We start from the raw sequence: 18,558 nt of genomic DNA, 5'->3' as shown, positions 1-18,558 counted from the left end.
CAGGCCAGGGGGCAGGCCTGTTGTGGAAGGAGACGTTAACGGCTGGGAGAAACATAAGAAACTGTGGGTCAGATAACCCTGAGAAGGGAAATAGAGGGACCCTGGCAGGGAAGAAGAAGCAGAATGAGAACAAGGGCAGCCTTACAGAACATACATGGGCAAGAATAGAGAGAAATGGATCAAGGAGCTCAAAGGCCCAAGCATGGGCAGATGGCACACCCTGCTGGCCAACAGGATGACCTTGAACAGAATCACTGGGCAGCACCTCATGTCAGCTCCACACTCAGGACAGGAGGAAACATGCAGTGGGATTCTAGGGCTGGCCCCTCAAGAAAGCAAGGAGAGTGCCTCTGTGAGCACCACCCTGGCCAGGTTCCTTTCACTACTGCCTGCTGCCCAGCCCAGTGCAGCCCAGCCCACTGAAGCCATCCACCTCAGCAGAGACCCCTGGACGTTGATCAGTGTTGGGGCTGGGGCTCAGAGAAGGGGAAAGGAGTGAGAACTCACTGTCAGTAGACGGGCAGGGAGAGGAAGTCTGAGGGGCTTCAGAGACATCCACGCCTACTGGCTTCGGGCATGGATCTGAGGCTTCTGGGCTGGGGTCCCGAGGAGAGGGTCTGGCAGGATCTGGTGGATAATCCTTGGCAGCATCATTTCCATCTGGCTGAGGCAGCTTTCCCTGCAAGAAGCCTGGAGCCTGCCGGCCATGGTGTTTCAACCTGGTGCCTGAGGAGAGGAGGGTCTGGGTCCCGGTGGTTGCTCTCCTCACCTTCCAGCCCCGGAGTCCTTGAGCTCGAAGCAGCCCCCGCCGCCGACCCGGGAGGAGTCTCTTCTTGAGGCTCCGAACTGCCCGGGCATACAGCATGGCCCGGACTGCACACTCGGCCGCCATCGGCTTCTGATCTGATCCTGGCAAGGTCTGGCTCATTCGCTGCATTTCTGCCAGCTTCAGCTTGTAATATTTATACTCCAGACTATTGTCATCAGACAAAAACCTATATAACAAAACACGCACAGCAGGACATTTGTGAATACACCAGCACGACCAAATTGTTGCTGTAAACATATTTCCGTAAACCTTTTGTACTTGGTTACCTCCCTGCTTTTGGAGAGTCCCTGCCTGGCTCCAACAAGTACCCAGAGCTGGGCCCTGGCCATCCATCCTGCTCAGAGTGACTATGGGGGAACCAGGAGATATGATGGAGCACTGGTCGATTCCTCCTCAATTCCTGTCATCAGCAGCCATGAAGGAGTTTGCAGCTCCTGGTGGCCTCACGAACCAGTCACCCTGGAACCATGGAAGCACTGTCCTACTAGGGAGTGGCAAGCATTGTTCTTGGACACTGTTTCTGGGAGGTGATGCCCTTCAGATGGTGGACACTCAGTGATCTTTTAACTGAATCGAGGCCAGTGTGGCACTGCTGTGAAATCATGTGCCAGAGTCATAATGAGAACAGTATAGAAAAAAGGAGTTTGAGTTACAAGTACTGACACAGAGAGAGATCCACAGCATGGAGAGCAAGCTATAGAAGAATATCAACATCAATACAGACCATGTGAAACTGCACTGTGTACATACACATATATTTGCCTTTTTCACATACGCTGAAAGAACACAAAACAAACTTAAGAATTAGCTCTGAGGAATGGGTTAGAAAGGAGCATGGAGAGGGACTTTCACTTTATTTACTTTGCTGACCATTTCATTAGCACCTTCTTTCATCTCTATTAACTCTTCGCTTCTAGTCTCTGGCCTTTTTTCACCATTTCTTTCTAGCTTCATGAGTTGAATGCTTATCTTCGGTCTATTTCTGATAAACACACCCAAGGTCGCACTTTTCCCCCAGCTGTTGTTGCGGCTGCATTCCATATGCAGTGCTCTCCTTGCTACTTCCTTCTGAAGAGCTTTTAACTTCAATTCTAATTCTCTTTCATTCAAAAGTTATTTACAAGCCTGTTTTATTTTGGCTGTTGCTGGTTGCAACTTTTATGCATTGCATAAAGTGGCCCACGTAATTCCTTTCCTGGGATGTGCTGTATGTAACTTTCTCCATGTCCTCATTCATAACAAGTCTTTTGTGAATGTTCGTTTTCAGTCTGTGTTAAAGAATGAGTATTGTTTGGTGAATACAGCAATACTTCATGTGGCTTTCAGACTGCCTGATGTTGAGATCACATTAGATGAGGTTCCCAATTACCAATAACAGAAGCTGACTGGAAGCGAGGTGGCAGTGCACAGCAGGATGCTGGCAGCACCATGTGATGCAGCATGTCCCTGGTGAGCAGCTCCATATGAAGCTCCTGTTGATGCTCTCTGCACAATTAAGGTCTGGGTGGATGTGAGGAAACAGGCTGTGTGCTGGCTCCTCCACTGCCCTGGACACTCTGTTGGCCAACAGCAGCATCCTGCAAGATTGAACCCTAACAAGCAAGTGTTCCCACATAAGGGAAAGCTGATCAACACATGGTTCTCAAGTCAAACGCAGCCCCAGCAAGGCCACTCCTCATCCAGGGCAGAAAGCACAGTCAGTGCCCAGGTGACCTGGATCCCACAATGTAAGTCCCTTTCCCCTGGATGGTTCTGATGCCAAGTGCAGTCTGAGAACATGAGTCACAAATCCATCTCCCCCAGTTCTAATGGAGCACATCAAGAGCACAGAATACTCCCAAGCTAGTCTGCCAGGTTCAAATCCCAGTGTAGCCACTTATTAGCTGTGAGATTTATGAATTTTTCTATGCCTCAGTTTCTTCACCTGTAAGGGACAGGTAATAATAATAACCTACTTATGAGGCTTGAGTTATATACCTTTCATTTTAAGGAAAATGCTTTGAATACTGCCTGTTCAACAATTATTAGTACATCATCTCTATTCATTTATGACCATTCTCTGTATTCTAAATTTTCCACACCTTTATTTGGATGACATCTACCCATCTCAGGGAAGTATATTCAAGTCTCCTACCACAGTAAGGATTTCCAGTTCCTCTTATACTTCCAAATGTTTACATAGCTCATAGCCACGTGTGGTTCCAGCAGTGAGATTCCCAACCATTGAAGCTCATGATGACTTTCCCTTGTCAGTAACCTCTTTTTGCCCCTTTGAATGTCCTTCTGTTTTGTCTGAAGTAACATTTCCATATCTCCTTTCTCTTCAGTAGCATTTGCTTGGTATATGTGTTCCATCTTTGTGTTTCACTCCCTATGTTTTAAGTGACTCTGATGAGGAACCAAGAGCTGCTGCTCTTATTGATTGATTGATCTACAATGTTGTGTTTATTTCTGGTGTACTGCATAGTGATTCAGTTACAGATACATACATATATTCCTTTTTGTATTTTTTTCATTATAGCTATTACAAGGCATTGAATATAGTTCCCTATGCTGTACAGTAGAACCTTGTTATCTGTTTTGTATATAGTAGTTAGTATCTGCAAATCCCAAACTCTCAATTTATCCCCCCCATCCCCTTTTCCCCCAGTAACCATAAGTTTGTTTTCTATGTCTGTGAGTCTGTCTCTGTTTTGTAAAAAGTTCATTTATGTCCTTTTTTTAGAGTCCACATATAAGTGATACCACATGGTATTTCTGTTTCTCTTTCTGGCTTACTTCACTTAGTGTAATAATCTCTAGGTCCATTCATGTTGTTGTAAATGGCATTATTTTATTCTTTTTAAGGGCTGAGTAGGAGTCCATTGTATAAACATACCATAACTTCTTTATCTGTCAATAGACTTTTAAGTTGTTTCCATGCTTTGGCTTTTGTACATGGTGATGCTATGAACAGTGGGGTGCACGTATCTTTTTGAATTAGAGTTTCCTCTGGATATAGGCCCAGGAGTGGTACTGCTGGATCATAGGATACATCTATTTTTAATTTTTTAAGGAATGCCCATACTGTTTTCCATAGTGGCTCCACCAAACTACATTCCCACCAACAGTGTAAGAGGGTTCCCTTTCCCCACACCCTCTCCAACAGCTGCTGCTTTCAAACTTGAGTCTCTGGCTAATAAAGGCAGCATCAACCTGCAGAAACTTGTGTATTCCTAGTAAGGCTGAATAAATTCAAACTCTTGTTTCCTATCTGCTGCTCTTTTCTCTTCATTTTTTTTTCTTTTTTGACTTTTCATTAGACTGAGTACCTTTTGCTTTCCTCACCCTTTTATACTAGTATGGAAGTTCTAAATCCCATTTCTATGCCTTTAATGGGAATAAACATTTAAGCTCTTATTTTCTGTTACTGTCCAGAGTTACTCACTAGCTGTATCCTTATTCTAAACAAGCCAAGAGCCCTAGCATCCACTTCCCTTCTTCCCCTTGCATATTTAATATTTAGATAATGTGGGATTTTAGGGTTTTTCTCCCCTAGCATCAATTATTTAGATTTTTGTGTTCCCTTTGGGGCCCTTGGACAACCTTGCTGAGGCTAAACAAGATTCTTGGCCACCTATTTCTTTCTGAGTCTATAAACACGTGGACCTAGTGGGCTGTCCCTGGAGTGCATAGTCCAGGAAAGGTAAGGGTCATTCCAATCCCAGGGACAATCTAGAAGATGCGAGAAAACAAAGCATAACATGTTCCTTCAGCTCTACTCTTGCACTGTTGGGACCATTCTAGAGGCTTGTTGCTCCACAATGTCTCTCACAGAAAGCGGAGGATGTCTACTTCTTGGTGCTCCAGATGAGGAAGCAAAGTTTGTGTGGTATCTGTCTGTACTACGGACATGCTAGTGCACCAGAGAGGCAGGCCTCTTTGGCAAGAGGCAGCAGTCAGTTCTGCTCACAAGGCTTGGCTGTGAGGCTGTGAACAAACCTAAGTTCGCCCCTCCTCGTGGGGAGAGGGAGTCACAAATTCCTGCTGGACCTCGGAGGGTGGAAATAATAGAAACCCTTCTTACATCTGCTTCCTAAGGTCTGTCCTAACTAATAAAAAGAAACTATTATTAAAAAAAAAAACAAACCCTATTTTCGAGTTGGGAATCTCCTGATCGATGATAGAATTCCTCAAACACTGGGGAGGAAAGTAAGCTAAATCCCCATCTATCTTCATAGGGTGTCAACACTAGTGCATAAAACTGGTAGATCAGCAACCTAAACGTCTACTGACAGATGACTGTGTGTTTATACACACATGTGCACACAAGTGTAATGGAATATTAATCAGCCATAAAAAAGAATGAAACTGCCATCTGGAGCAACATGGATGGACCTAGAGATTATCATACTAAGTGAAGTAAGCCAGAGAAAGACAAATATCATATGTTATCATTTACACGTGGAATCTTAAAAAATGATGCAAATGAACTTATTTACGAAACAGAAAGAAACTCACAGACATAGAAAATAAACATAGGGTTACCAAGGAGGGAAGAGGGGTAGGTGGTATAAACTAGCAGTCTGGGACTGGCAGATACAAACTACTATATATAAAACAGATAAACAACAAGGTCTTAATGTATAACAGAGAACTAAATTCAGTATCTTAAAATAACCCATAATGAAAAAGAATATACACATGTATATATTTGTATAACTGAATCACTACATGAGAAATTAACACAACATTGTAAATCAACTATACTTCAATCAAAAAAAAACTCAGACTATACATTTAAAAAAAAAACCTGATAGATCAAGAAAAGGTAACAGGCTTATCATTTCTAGAGATACAGAGGTAACTATTAAAAGCAGCTTAAGGAATTAACAGTGACCGCCTCCAAGGAGTGGAATTGGCATGGGAATGGATTATGGTATAAATATTTGCCGTTTGTGATTAGTTTAATTGATTTGGCGGGGGGGGGGGGGATCACAAACAAGTACTACTTTGACTTAAGAGTTCAAACATACACACCAAAAACCTAAGTTTACTAGTTTCTTAACATTGGTTTTTTTTTGCATCACATTCTTTCTCCTTATGGTCTCGGGGTAATTTCTCCTGAAGGAGTTCACAAGTGATCAATGCTCAAAGTTTAGCCCCCTAATTTATTCTTCAACCAGGTCTATTCTACTAGCTAACAACTGAGATTTTTAATTCAACAATGAGATTTTTTTTTGGCAGGGAGGGTGTAACTCAAGTGGTATAGTGCATGCTTAGCATACATGAGGTCCTGGGTTCAATCCCCAGTACCTCCTCTAAAAAAATAAATAAGCTTAATTACCACCCCCCACCAAAAAAAATAATTAAATAAAACAATAAATAAATAAAATATTAACAAATAAAATGTATTTAAAAATGAGATTTTTCATTTCCAAGATCCTTAATTGGTTCTTTTCCATAACAAGCAGTTCCTGTTTCATGGATACAATATATTATTTTCCATTTAAAACTATTAGTTACATATATGCATTTTTAGACAATCTTCTTTTTCTTATAGTAACTCTGTCTTCTTAGGTGTCAGCTCTATTGAGTTTGATGATACTCCTTCATAATGCTGATTTTCCTCAAATACTTGGTTTTTAGCTCAATGCTTATTCTGATTTGTACACCCCTCCTACCACCACCACCACCACCACCACACACACACACCTGACTCTGGCTATGGTTCTGTTTGCCATCCCAGGCTGTCAGTGATCATAAGCCTGCTGGCTAGTGTGCAGTGGTCATGCCCCCAGTCCTCTCTGGATCTGCTTCCCCTTTAGCCCAATCATCTCAGCAATCACCTGGAAATTGCCCCTGAGTCTTCCAAGTCTAGATGACATCATACCCAGAGGATTTGGTTTCTGCTTTCATCTGTCAGTCTGAGGCTATCTAGCTTCCTTTCTTCAGCATGAGCACTGGTTAAGCCCACAGAGCCTGAATGTGAATCTCAGCTCTGTCCTTTACTAGCTGTGCATCCTTGAGGCAAGAGACCTCTTTTGAGCAAGTTTTGTCTGTAAAATAAGGATGACAACATATCTACCCCAAAAGGTTGTTTATGAGGGTTCAGACAGCTTCAATCAGTAAACTGCTTAAAATGGTACTACATGCACAGAAAACAAGTGTTTGCTAAATAAAAGTATTCAATAAAAATGAATACACATATGTTCATGTATGACTGAAGCATTATGCTGTACACCATAAACTGACACAACATTGTAAACTGCCTATACTTCAATAAAAAAATACATATACAAAGACAAAAAAAAGTATTCAATAAATGATACTGGAGCAATTAGGTTATTGGTGTTTTTTTTAAAAAAAAAAAACTTCTAAGTTACATGCTTATCTTATTCAATACATGAACATAATCTAGATGAATTCCAGAATTCTGCAAAAATAAAACCATAACAAGTTCCAACTCTTCTGGTAAATCATGCTGGTTAGGACCAAAGCCCTGGTACCATTACACAGAAATTTATACCTTTCAAGCACCTTTAGTAATTACAACAGCAAGAATAGTTTGGTATGGATACAATGTTGACTACATCAGACCTAACAGACCACTCAAAAAGAGGAACTACAACTACAAGTTCTATGAGTAAACACATAATCTCTTTAATTAACAAAAGAACATAAGGTCAAACATCACACTATGAAACTATTTTTAAGTCAAAACACTTCTGTGAGGGCACGGAACATGTATGGAGCGGCAGTGAGAGTGTCAACTGGGACAAATAACGCATGGAAAGGAACCTGATGATAAAGACCAGTGGTCTCCACCAGGAGCAACTCAGTCCCCCAGGGGACACTGGGCAATGTCTGAGGTATTTTTGACTGTCACAGCTGGGATGGAGGGTTCTACTGGCATCCAGTGGGTGGAAGCCAAGGATGCCCACGACAGTTCCCACCACAGAGAATTATCCAGCCTCAAATGTCAATAAAGCTGCAGCTGAGAAACAGACAGATCAAATGCCTCTAAAACGAGCTTTGCTTTTAAACCAACAATTTCATTCCCAGATATTACTGTAATAAACTGACAGAAATAAAAGCAAAACTTTGTTCATCATGTTATTAGAATGTAAAAATCCACCAATCAGCAGTGGTTTAAGTGTAGGGTACTGTGTATGAAGGAATAGTACACACTAGGCAATAATAAGGACAATTATGTTAAGTTTAAAATAGGACACAACAACTGAGCACACACTATAGGGAAAAAAATGGGAGAGCTCTGAGTAACTCCATCTTTGCCTTTTTACTATTCTCTATTTTTACAAATGGCATATGCCCCTTTGATCTTTTTTTTTAAGTTAACAAAGCATAAAACTTTTCCACTTCCATCAATATAATCTAGAGATAATCCTAAACACACATGAAAGTGTGACACATTAAGCTTTTCTAAGAAAAAAAATTTTAAATAGTGTACAATCAAAAACATTCCCAAAGACCAACAAGAGAGGAATGGCTAAATAAACTGATCACCTATTCTATGGATCAGTAAATGCAGCCACCTGAAATGTTTACAAAGAATAAAGAATATGAGCATTTTCCTATTATCTAAAAGAAGCAGGGTATATTGTATCACAGCTATGTTACACATGTAACACAACTATGTTAAAAACCAAACAGTCCCCTAATGAGCAGAATGACTAGAAACAGACACCCAAAAATGTCAATGGACGTTACTAGGCACATGGGTGGCTTCCCCCAACTTTCTGTTCTTCTTTACTTTCTCTAATAAGCAAGTACTATATTTATGGTGAAAACTTTAATTTTAAAAAGTTGTTCTGTTCAGGTGAAGAGACAATAAGGCAAAAGGAAAAGACAGTTTAGCCAACAGTAGCAAGAAATCACAACTGCTGTGACATATTCCTCATCTTACACTTGCTCTTTGCGTGCACCTCTCATGTCATCCTCAAACCAGCACAGCAGGGACAAGGAGCTCCACACCCACACAAGAAGCCACAGGGCAGGTCAGCAGCAGGGCTGGAGGTTGAACCCATGTGAATCTGACCCATCCTCATGCACTCCCCACTGACTGACACCACCACTCAAAGTAAGCATTCTCACCCTCGGCTCTGGACATCATCACAGCAACACAAAACATTGCTGTGCACTTTATGGGAGGGATTGAGAAGAGCAACATCAACTATCAGAAGTGCTCAGGAGTCCTTGGGAAAAAGGAACAGTGTCAACTGAAAAACTGTATCAATCAGTGAGGAATGGAGGTATAAAACTATATGGAGAGCCCCAGTATTTAACGTACAAGGAAAAACTGTCTTTTCAATGGATGTCTGAAGGGCTGTACCAAACCAGGAGTCTAAGTTACACATCAGAAGAAATTGATACACTTGGGGGTGTTACTGTTTATACAACCTACATAAACATGCAAATTTATTCTCAAAAAAATAATAAACAAACAAAAAAACAAATAAATAAATAAATACCAGTAAGCAGGGTCCTCCTTAAGAAGAGCTCTCTCTTTGGGAGACAGGCTGCCTCCGACGATTCGTGTGACCAGCTGGTCAATGGTGTCCACCACCTTGTGATCTGCTCGCTGGGGGACCGCTGGAACATACAGAAGAGCTTTTCTGAGAAACGCACTTAACCACACAGGGCCTGGGAAAACCAGGACAGAATCAGGGGCTTAGGACAGAACCTAAGCAGGCACCAGCAGCTGAAATCCTCGTTCCCAAGAGACAAGCATTCAAAGGAGGAAAGGGGCCTGTTATTCCAGAAACCAATATGCAAACTATCCTCTCAAAAGCTGTAACAGCATAATCACTAGGAGAGAAACAGTCACAAAGTTACAATGACTGAACAGAGCAATATATACACAGTCTAGTCTATAGAAGGAAATGATGTGTAGCAACTCCGTACCACCTTTTGCATATAGTTCAACTTGAATGTTCACAATATTAAGGGGAAAATAGAAAGATAAAATGTATCTAGGTAAAATAGATAAATAGCAAGGTCCTACTATGTAGCACAGGGAAATATATTCAATACCTGTGGTGACCTCTAGTGAAAAAGAATATAAAGGAGAATGTACATATATGTAGCTGAATCACTGTGCTGTGTTCCAGAAACTAACACAGCATTTTAAGTCAACTATACTTTAATTAAAAAAAGGTATCTAGGTATAAAATATGTAAAAAGTATACTAGGTTGCGATTTCCAATACGAAAGAAGAAAGAAAAGATACATAAATATAGACACATAGAAAAAAGATTAGAAGGAAATATACTAGAAAGTTAACAGAGATTATCTATGGGTGGTAGATTTATCAGGGATTTCATTTTTTTTGTGTGCTTTATCTATAAAAAATAAACACACATGTGTTTTGTAATCAGAAAACACACATAAATTTACAAAAAAAAAAAACCTTCCCAATTAAAAAAGTCAATGGTCCCAAGGTAAGCGTTGACAGAAAATACCTGCTGAACGTATGAAAACATTTTTTAAAGTGTGTATTTCCTCCAATATGACTTGTAATTTACAATGCCACCAGCCAACACAGAAGTGCATTATATTCTCAAATACTAAGATTGTTTAGGTTTTCTGATATTTGCTAGTTTTACTAGCACAGATGGTCTATTTATTCATTCATTCAATAAAAATCACCCTTGAACTGGAGAGGTTTCCCAGTTTGTTCTGTGGAATGGTATTTTAAACATCAGTATGAGTTCTTAACACAGGATGAGTCAGTCCTTCAACTGTAATGTTATCTCCCCTCTGAAACTGCTTTCCTTTTTTTGTTACTGGATCTCATTTTATAGAACTGCTATTTTTACATGATTCTACAAAAGAATAAGAGGTTCAAAGTCAGAAGCTTTCAAAGACAATGAAATTTTGTGGATCACTGCAACCATCTCTAGAGATGACCATAGTCAGAAAGTAGGTCCTAGCTTTGACGCAGCAATTATTCTGAGAACACCTCCTTTAAAAGAGGATTTTTTTTTTAATTTTAGTGAAAATAATAGTAATAATAAATTCAACCAAAGAAGCATCTCTAACAGAAATGTAAGTAGTGGTAGGGCAGTGCCCCATAAAAGATGGACACTGGTGCCATCTACCTGCTGACCAAAGAGTCAAGGCTTGCAGACACCAATTACATGAGAACCCAGCTCTGCTCAGCCTCAGAAGCCTCTAGTAAAAAGCAGCATGAAGCCAACATCAAGGGAGAGGCGAGGTAAATTTACATTAAGTCAAATCATGACGCAGCAAATGCTGTAGAAATACAGAAAAGTATGACAAGACTGCAGCTACAGGCAGGCCTGCATAGCAGCACAACCAGGGGATGGTGGTGGGAAACTTCAGGTTATGGGGGACTTTTCTGTCCTTCCTACAAAGTTCTTCAGTATCATTGTTATACTGACTTTCCACCACACTACTTTGGGGGTGTGGGGAAGACGGTCCTGCTTCAGCCCTGAGCCCCCTTCTGGAAAGCTCCCTGTCTGGGAGTAGGTGTGGCTGCCTATCCATGGCAGGACCTACTCAGTGCCTGCTACAGTCAGGGCTCCACTAGGGTGGAGAGGATTGAAGAGATTCAAGGAAAAATGAGACTCCCCCACTTGGCTGGGGCAGTGGAAGCTGAAAACTCTATCGGGGGAAAAGGCACTTCCTCACTGGCCACATGGCCACTATGTATACACTTAACCTCTAGGATGTCTGGGCTGTGAGAACATCCAGGGACCTAAGAGGGAGAGAAAAGGGACACCAAACAGCCAGTTGTTTCTATTTCTATTACCTTCTTCTTGGCCTTTCCCCTTCCCAGTAAGCCAACTGGTTAACTGCAGGTTACCAGGTATACCTAAGTATCTCTCAATCTCCAGCCAGTCTAGAAAAGTGAGTGAATGAAAATGTGCCTCCACAACCTGGATCAATCTAGCTGATTTCTGCCTGTCCCTCAAAACAGCTCAAACATGGCCTCCTTGACTCCCCAGGCCGGGCTAGACTGGGTTTTGTGATTTCCTTCCCTCACAAGCCTAGGGAATCATTAGGGACAGTGTCCAGCATTTACTCTCCTTTCAGTAAAACCTTGGCGGGGGTGGGGGGAAGGGAGGGAAAGGGTGCTATTAGAATAAGCTTCTTAACCTTGGCTGCACGATGGTACAAACACCCCAGAAAGTGCAAGCAAAATTGTGCACAAACACATGTGCATCTTCTCTGGCAAGGACCATAGCTTTTCATCAGATTCCCAGCCACAGTCTGTGACCCAGAAAGCCTATGGACTTCTGTGGCAGACAGAAGATTCCTAATACATGCTTATAGAATGAATGGCAGATGGGTATACTGGTCACTGTGAGTTTTCTACTAAAATTCTGATTTGTTTCAGCTGGCTAAAGAACTTCAATGTACAAATCTCAAAGCGAATGAGAGACATTATAAAACATGAAAAACAATCACAACAAATAGAAACTTCTGTTACTTTCCTTACCATCACTCAGACCACCCAGAGCCTTGGCCTGAATTTCGGGTTTGGCAGGAGGAACCGTTTTCTCCTCATCTCGAGTTGGCTCGGTTTCGGCTTTCTTAACCTGGAGTGGACACCCACTGCTGACCAGCCAGGCCTTCAGGTGATCAATGTACTCTCTTCCAAACAGAGTAGAGTCCTCGAAGTTTGGAAATGAGGCAGGAGAGGGAGCTACATCTTGGAGGCCGACAGCTTCTAAGATTTTCTCTTGCCGGAAAGAAGAGGCCAAGGAGAATGTCTGTCCCAAAAGGGCTAAAGACTTCCGGCAGAGAGAATTGGTGGTCTCCAGGGCAACAGCCAAGTCCAGAGGGTTACTGAGGGTCTTCATCTTGACACTCAGCTCGTAGGCATTGCAGGCCATGAGCAGTGGTGTGACACTCTTCAGAAGCCGGTCTTGAAGCCTCATTATGTATTTATCAAAGGGCTTTATGATTTCAAAAAAGCAATTTTTGGTCTTCACAGCACCTTTGTCTAAAAGCATGTTTAAAAACTCATTATCAACTCTGGGTGTTTTCAAAGCAGAGTGCTTTAAAAATTTGATAGTAAAAAAGCAAAAATCTCTGTGCTCTGGTTTTAAAGAACATTTGAATGAGGCAAGCATTTTAGCACAGGTTTCGGTTTCAAGTTCAAAGAGAGTCTGGAAAAGCTGGGAAAATTTAACATCATCTTTTATGGTGTGGAATCCTGCCCATTTGATTATTTCTATCCCAAATCTCGAAAAAACATCAGACTTATCTATGAGGTCGAAGCTCATCTTTCTTCTGGGGAGCCGAATATCCTTCAGATTAAGCCCCAAAGGGATTTTCTGAGTGGGGAATTGGATATCTCCTGTTGCTGGGTTTGTCCCCAGGGTCACATCAGGACTTGGGGTGGTTTTCTGGATTTGGTTAGTGCCCTGAGTTTTGGGAGTGATACGACTTAGAGTGGGTACCTTTTTGGTGCTCACATTTCTCAGTGTGACAAGTTTCCCGACTCCCGCTTTAGGCGTGAGCAGCCCTTGGGTCTCCCCCTTTCCTAGGAGGGCACCTTCCTGGTCAACAATGTTTAGACCTCGGCCTCTGCCCTGGACTTGGCCACCGGCCCTGAGCACAGAGTCTGCCTCCCCTGGACGGTCCACGTCATAATCCCGACTCTCTTTCTCCAAACACTCTTTCTCAATCAGCCTGGAGGAACCAAAGTCCCCCAGTAATGCAGAAGGGCCAAAACTATACTCCTGTGACCAAGAGGATTCTTGAGAAACTGCGTGGCCAAAGTCTTGTTCCCAAGAGCCACGGAGTGCAAACTTCCAGTCCTGAGAACGGAAATGTCCCAATTTCCGGTGGCCAAAGACCTGGTCTCGGGAATCAGGGTGGGAAAATTCCAGCTCCCGGCCACATTCTTTGCGAAAATAGCTGTCGTCACTTACTGAAGAGTTGCTTGATCTGAAGGAAGGTCCTGGAAATACATCACCTCTCAGGCCTTCTCTCCCAGTGTCTCGAGGATGAGCTACAGATCCCCCCAGAGTGTATCTGCTGTCACTGTGAATGTCATCATACATATCTGCTCTGGCTCTTGGGACTGTCCTTAGAAGCTCTGAAATAAACAATCCAAAAAGAAATACAAAGGTACTTTAGACCAGAAGTTGCAAACAGATGGTCCACAGTCCAACAGCCAGGAGTACTTTATCAGCCAGAGTGCATTTTAGAAATGCATATTTGATGCCAACATTTAAAATGTGTGTGGTTTCACTTAAAAATCTAGATTTACTACTTATAAAAACAGAAGACCTACAAGCACTGGGCCTGCATTTGCCCTGACAAGTCCATGGAGGCTGGGCAGCAGTGCCCCTCACTCACTCAGATCTCCTGCCCTGGCTCTGTTTCACGAGCCCTCTTTTGGACTCAGGGAAGGACGTGTGGTCCCCCCAAAAACCTGGACTTTATCGTGACCAGACCACTTGTGTATTTCTATTTCTATCAGCAGACAGGTTTTCTAGAGGCTGCCTGCCTTCCCCACTTCCTAGGAGGAACTCTCAGCCCACAGTGCCACTGAGGCAAGAGCCACATCTGACACTGCACCCACTACAGCTGGCTAGGCCATGGCCGAGCACCTGACCCAAAGTTGGCTGACAGGCTCCCTCAGAAAGGTCCAACACTCTGAAAGAACAGAGACTGAGGCAGATAAGAGGGAAGGCAGAAGCTAAACAAGCCACAACAGCAGAGGCCATAATGGAAACTGAACAGTGTGTGCTTTTGTCCTCTTCTGTGTGGAAATGAGGAAAATAGGAAACTATATTTGCATTTTCTCATTCATGCATAAACTGTACGAAGCTAGGAACAGAAGTGAACTATGGGCATATGGCAACAGTGGGTCTCAGGGAGACTTTGCACAGAGTGCCTTTCTTATTCTCTGGCTTTTGAATCAGAATCTACTACCTCATCAAAGTCAAATGAAAAGAAAAGTGAGCGAGAGAGAGAGATGCTAAGAAGTAGTGATGGGCCGAGAGGCCACAGGAAGCCAGGGCTTTGTATAAATCTAAGTCTTTTTGTCCAACAAGTACTTACTAAGCACCTACAGTGTATGGGCACTGAAGTTACAGCAGGGAAAGGAGACAACAAAGTCCCAACCTTCCTAGACCTGTTAGTTGAGTAAGCCAAACAATAAACAAAAAATTCTTCAGGTGCAAGAAAGCACCTATAAGAAATATCAAGCAGGCGGGAACATGAAGAAGTAAAGCCACTTTCAGACAGGCTGGTCAGGTGGGCAGCTCTGACAACAATGTACCTAAGCAGCAGAGGCCTGGTGTGAGAGGCTAGAAAGTGCAGTTATGGGGAAAGCCTTCCAGGTAAAGGGAATGTGAGGACAAAGCCCTGAGGTAAGAAGAGGAGGGGACAAATGTGGCCAGAATGGAACAGAAGGAAGGAGAGGCAAAGTGGTAAGAAGGCAGCACCTAACTCTGCTGCACACTGAAGTCCCTGTGGACCACCCCTCTCAACCAGGCATTCTGATTTAATTAACTAGGATGAGGTGTGACTTGGGCATTAGGGTTTTTAAAAGGTAGAGATGTTTCCAAAACCATCTAGCATCCTATTGGGTTCATAGCCTCCCCTTCCCTCAATCTTTCTTGAAGTAACTAAGGTATGTATTGGTATATGAGTCTCTAGGAAAAGATAAATCAAAATTTTAAAATATATATGTATATACACAAACGTGTACACATACATATACATATGTATATACATATACACAGATATTTGGATGTATATGTATGAAAACATGTAAGTGTTTAGGATTATATACATAGGGCTAAAAGAATTGAAGGATGCACAAAATACCACTGACACGGTTACTTCTGAAGAGTAAAAGCAAAAAGGCTTTTTATATCCTACTCTTAACTACTTAATTTTTCTAGTCTTTTGAAATAGGAATGTTTTTGTGTACCATTATATAATTTTTGAAAACTCAGAATCTGGAGACAGTCTCTGAGCTTCAGTTTCTCCAGGTCCAAAGCACTTAGACTCATTCAACCAATAAGGAGGAAGCCTCCTCCACAGCTATACTAGCACAACAGCAAGCAGCACAGGCCCAAAGCCTGGATGAGGCCAGCCCAAGGCAGAGGAGCAAGTACACAGTGTAAAATCAATGCCAAGGCTTACTAAGGTCTCCTAGGGGGAGGCACCTGTGAGCTGGGTCTTAGTGCCTGAGGGAATTAACCACACAGAGCTGGGATGAGGGATTCAAAACACAGTTAGGCACACTATATCACAGAAACATGAGGCCCAAGGCAGGGGATGAGGGCTAGGAGCCTCGTGTGCCATGGTGAGGGACCTTCACACTGTCCTGCAATCTTTGCAGGCACCATTTTTGATTCTGCTGGTATGATGTTTCAAAACTTTGCAAAGGAAATGTTTTCAGGCAGAGCCTACACTCAGCAGCTCCACAGCCCCTCTGCACCCCACGCTCTCCTGTCTTGTATACACCAGTTACCTGGCTGCTCCTGTACTTGTCTGAGGCTCTAAGCCCAAAATGGGGAGCCCCAAGAGTCCAAGCAGATCTGTGGGGAGGGCAGATTCAAGGAGAATGAAGCCAGAAGCTGAAAGACCTTTCAGGAGGAGATTCTGCAATAATTCAGGTAAGAACTAGTAAGAGCTCAAACCTGGGTAGTGATGGTGAGCCAGGAGATTTAAGAACCCTTCTTTAGGTGGGGGAGGGTGCCTAGGGAAAAGCAGCTCTGGATAATGACAATACCTCCTTCTATATAATGATTTGACAGGTGGACCAAGAGAAAATTTTATCTCCCCTTAACAAATAAGAAGGTAGGATCAGAGGAGTTGCAATTTGCTTACAGCATTGAAATCCTCCTGCCCTGACCCTAAACACATGCCTCAATCCCTCTACCCCCAAAAAATTTACCTTGAGCTTTAAACTGAAGAGCTTCACCTACAGCCTCACCACTGGGGTCCATATGATATCGGTTAGCCTTTTCTTGCAATACAGCATCAAAAGTCTCCTGTGTGATTCTCCTTGCTGCCATGTTTCTCTGACCTGTAGTGAGAAGGGGGAAAAAAAGACACTAAGAGTGACAACTAATGCTCACAGAGCCTGCTCTGTTTCACCTAATCCTCAAAGTAACAAGGCAGTAATCCATAATCTGGCACGGTACTTCAGAGGGAGGCAGAATTAATTCGAGGGGAGCTCTGCCCTCATGAACCTCAAAGGTGTGTGTTGGCTGAGGAGCAAGGCAAGCATGTTGAACCTGGACAATTTATTCTGCTTCTCGGAGCCTATTTCCTCAGCCTCTTAAAAGTAGCTCTATAAAAGCAGTTTTGTCTCCTGGGGTTGCTGGAGGACTGCATGAAGCAATACACGTAACTGAACACAACAGTGTAGGGGAGTAGGAGCACAACCCCTGCAAATGGTGGTTAGGAAAGATGTGATCTTTCCCATTGCTATTTTCCCGTTTCACAGAAGAGGCTCTGAGAGCTGACTTCCCTCTGAGAGAGGCCTCTCAGTGAGTGGGTGGAAAAATCCCTGACCAGTGACCAGCTTACTCTGTGTCAGGTCTTGCTGCAGGGGAGGGACTCCCACGATCCCATTCACTTCTTGGAAACAACCCAGTAAAGAAGTGGGTCCTATTATGAATGAAATGATACAAAACTGGAAAAGGGAGATTCAGGCTAAGTGACCCACCCAAGGTCATCCAGCCCAGACTGTAACCTGGCAAATAGGGCACTGGTAGTGGGGACAAAGCCCTGAGGGCTGAGAAGAAAGAGACTGAAAAGCAACATTGAGAAAGCCAGTGGCGGTGTCCTTAACCACCAAGATATCCCTTTCATCTTGAAATCCCAGCTTCAAAACCCAAACCTATCCCAGCCATATAGCTATTTCTTACAACCATCACCCTCTTTTCCTATCCTTCCGTCCTTTTCGTGGGGCGCCCCTTGTTCTCTGCTGTCGAAGGTCAGGGTCTCCCAGCCAGGTGGCCTGGGATCAATTCAAGCGACCTAATCTTTCTGTGCCTCCGCTTCCCCATCTACAGAATGGGCAGCTAATGGTGGGGGTTGCTGTGGGGATGGAGCCAGTTTAAAAAATGGCAAAAAGCCAGATACAGCGCCCGGCCGCCGTTATCGCCCCACCAGAGGGGCTGCTCCGGGCTCAGGTGGAATGAATGAATGAACGAATGAACGAATGAACCCCTCTGGGCGCGGCCCGCCTCCTCTTGGTCTCCGAGAACGAAGAAAAGGGGACGTCGGGCCCGGGAGGCCTAAGACCGCCCCCCAAGCCGACCCGGCGGGACGCGGCCACAGCGCAGCTCAAGGGCCGAGCCCGCTGCGCCATAGCGGGGACCTGGGATTCCTGGGATCAAGCCCAAGCCCCCCACTCCGGGGCCCACCCGTCGACGACGCCCGGGCCCGGGCCTCACCCCGAGCCCACCGCGCGCGGAGCCGCCCCCGCCGCCGCCGCCTCCTCAGGTTCCTCACCCGCCGCCGCCACCGCGCGAGGCGGGGACATGCAAATGAGTCAACGGTCTCCGCAGCGCCGCGCCGCGCAGGCGCAGGCCGCCGCCGAGCTCTGATACACAGGCGCAGACAACCGCCGCCAAGCCCTACTTGCGCAGGCGCACTGCCCCGTCTTGCGGGCGGACACTCCCGAGGCAAAAAACTTCTCTGCCGGGGGCGGCGGCAACGGGAAGCGGCCCAGAAAAGGAGGCTAAGACGCGGCCGTCGCAAATCTGTTGGCTCTCTCAGCT

General features: G+C 43.9%; 1 protein-coding gene across 11 annotated transcripts in view; it reads right to left on the bottom strand.

Moving 5' to 3' along the window:
* Window positions 1-18,558, bottom strand: part of SUGP2 (SURP and G-patch domain containing 2) — a 33,199-nt gene that overhangs the window by 14,502 nt on the left and 139 nt on the right. For 9 of the 11 annotated variants that reach the window (XR_004314273.1, XR_004314272.1, XR_004314274.1 and 6 more), the window contains exons 1-5: window positions 18,290-18,335; window positions 16,722-16,853; window positions 12,294-13,901; window positions 9,301-9,421; window positions 508-995 (exon numbers count right to left, since the gene is read on the bottom strand). Coding sequence is in view for 6 of the 11 variants with exons in the window: in XM_032465194.1 (XP_032321085.1) it covers window positions 508-995; window positions 9,301-9,421; window positions 12,294-13,901; window positions 16,722-16,853; window positions 18,290-18,320 (2,380 nt within the window). In the remaining 5 variants the exon portion in view is untranslated. Of the gene's footprint in view, window positions 1-507; window positions 996-9,300; window positions 9,422-12,293; window positions 13,902-16,721; window positions 16,854-18,231; window positions 18,360-18,558 lie in introns of those variants that run through there. The other 2 variants (XM_032465199.1, XM_032465200.1) reach the window with 2 other exon arrangements.

Source organism: Camelus ferus, chromosome 22 (assembly GCF_009834535.1).
Source record: "Camelus ferus isolate YT-003-E chromosome 22, BCGSAC_Cfer_1.0, whole genome shotgun sequence".
NCBI lineage: Eukaryota > Metazoa > Chordata > Mammalia > Artiodactyla > Camelidae > Camelus > Camelus ferus.
This window is presented reverse-complemented; position numbering and strand designations above follow the sequence as displayed.